Source organism: Protopterus annectens, chromosome 8.part1 (genome assembly GCF_019279795.1).
Source record: "Protopterus annectens isolate FY-2018-M chromosome 8.part1, PAN1.0, whole genome shotgun sequence".
Taxonomy (NCBI): Eukaryota; Metazoa; Chordata; order Ceratodontiformes; family Protopteridae; genus Protopterus; species Protopterus annectens.
The window spans coordinates 481,678,238-481,680,029 of record NC_056742.1 but is presented as its reverse complement, the minus strand read 5'-3'; the positions used below and the strand labels follow the sequence as shown (position 1 = coordinate 481,680,029).

Here is a 1,792-nt window from a genome sequence, read left to right as displayed (position 1 = left end):
ACTTACTTCAGCATGCATTCTGTTTAGATGTGGCCAAGTGTAAAACGCCGACATTCAGGATTCTGTGGTTTCATGATTTTCGTCTTCTAGAATCTGGTCTTTGGGATTTGAAAGTAGGTCCATGTGTGTGTGTGTGTGTGTGTGTGTGTGTGTGTGTGTGTGTGTGTGTGTGTGTGTGTGTGTATATATATATATATATATATATATATATATATATATATAAATATGTATGTGTATATGTGTATATATATATATATATATATATATATATAATACACACACACACACACACACACACACACACACACACACGCACAAGTGCACACACACACACACACACACACACACACACACACACACACACACACACACACACACATAATACATACATACATATATAAAGTCCTGATAAGCAAAGTAAAATTTTTAAGTAATTTAAATAACCACATTTGTTGCCTAAAATATACTGATATATAATTTTGCATTTGTTGGCTATAATAACTGCTTATCTGTACAAAAAACAACTTCAGTATTTTATGTGTTATTTCACTGTGTAAAGTGTATTTACTCTGCTCTTTTGCTAGAGATATATTTTTCTTGTACATGCATCAAGAATGGATATAGAAAGCATTATCATAGGCTTTATCTTTTGTCTAACGACTTCCATTGGGATTGTTGGAAATGTGATTGTTCTGGCTGTTCTGGTCTGGAGTGCCTACCAGGACAAACTATTATCCTCTGAAGTAATACTCTCTAACCTGGCACTATCAAACCTTATCTTCCTTCTGAGTGGGGGAATTCCAACTGCATTGTTTAAATTCAGAATCAAGTACCTGAACACAGATGCTGATTGCAAGGCTGATATTTATATGATTAGGATTTTCCGAACCATGATCATCAACTTAACTTGTCTTCTGAGTTGTTTCCAGTATGCAGTTATCACATCACCATCTTCTAGGATGTTCTGTTTAAAAGCTAAAATGCAAAAATATTTTGTGTTAATCATGATATTTCTCTACATCATAAGTATATCATCAAGTGTATATGGGGCTTTGTACCCTGTTGCTAATGCTAATACTAGCACTCTGATGTATGCATTCGATTTAGGATACTGCTTTGTAATCTATCCAAATGGTTTCATATTTCAGATGACAGGCTTCATGAATTTTGCTCAAGATCTAATTTTTCTGACTCTCATGGTGGTTACGAGCATCTGCATTTTAGTGATTTTGTATCGACATGGGAAACAGATGAAAAGCATACGACATTCTAAAGAAAACCAAGAGACTTCAGCTGAACATCGAGCATCTAAAGCAACTGTAACTTTAGTGCTTTTATATGAAATTTTGTATGGAATAGAATGTGCAGTTTGGTTTTATCAGTTATCAGCCTCAACAAATCACCTGATCTTAAATGATGTGCGGCATTTTCTGTCCTTGGCGTTCCCATCTTTTTTTCCAGAAATTATACTCTTTTTTAACCAAAAGCTGAGAAAGAGATTGCATTGCTGAAGAACTGAACATTAATAAGCGCATCATGCTACGAAAGAGTAGTTCTTATAAAGTTTATGCACCGGTCAGCTGATGTGGAACATAGTTTTAGTAGATAACAACACTTTTAGAATTAGAATATTGATTCTCAGGACTGATCAGATGAAAAAAAAAAAAAAAAGAAACAGAAGACCCTACAGAGTGAGAAACAGAGTAAGAGACCTTCGTACCTTCAGTAATAACCAATGCAATGTAAACCATCCGCCATTTATTTGCAGTTTGATATTAAATTTTTATCCTTG

The 1,792-nt window shown here is 34.4% G+C and overlaps 1 protein-coding gene across 1 annotated transcript; it reads left to right on the top strand.

Annotated features, from left to right (window-relative positions):
• Positions 1-614: 614 nt before the first annotated feature.
• Positions 615-1,511, top strand: LOC122810158 (olfactory receptor class A-like protein 1). The gene has a single exon (XM_044081633.1). The coding sequence runs from the start codon at positions 615-617 to the stop codon at positions 1,509-1,511; it is 897 nt and encodes a 298-aa protein (XP_043937568.1).
• Positions 1,512-1,792: the final 281 nt, after the last annotated feature.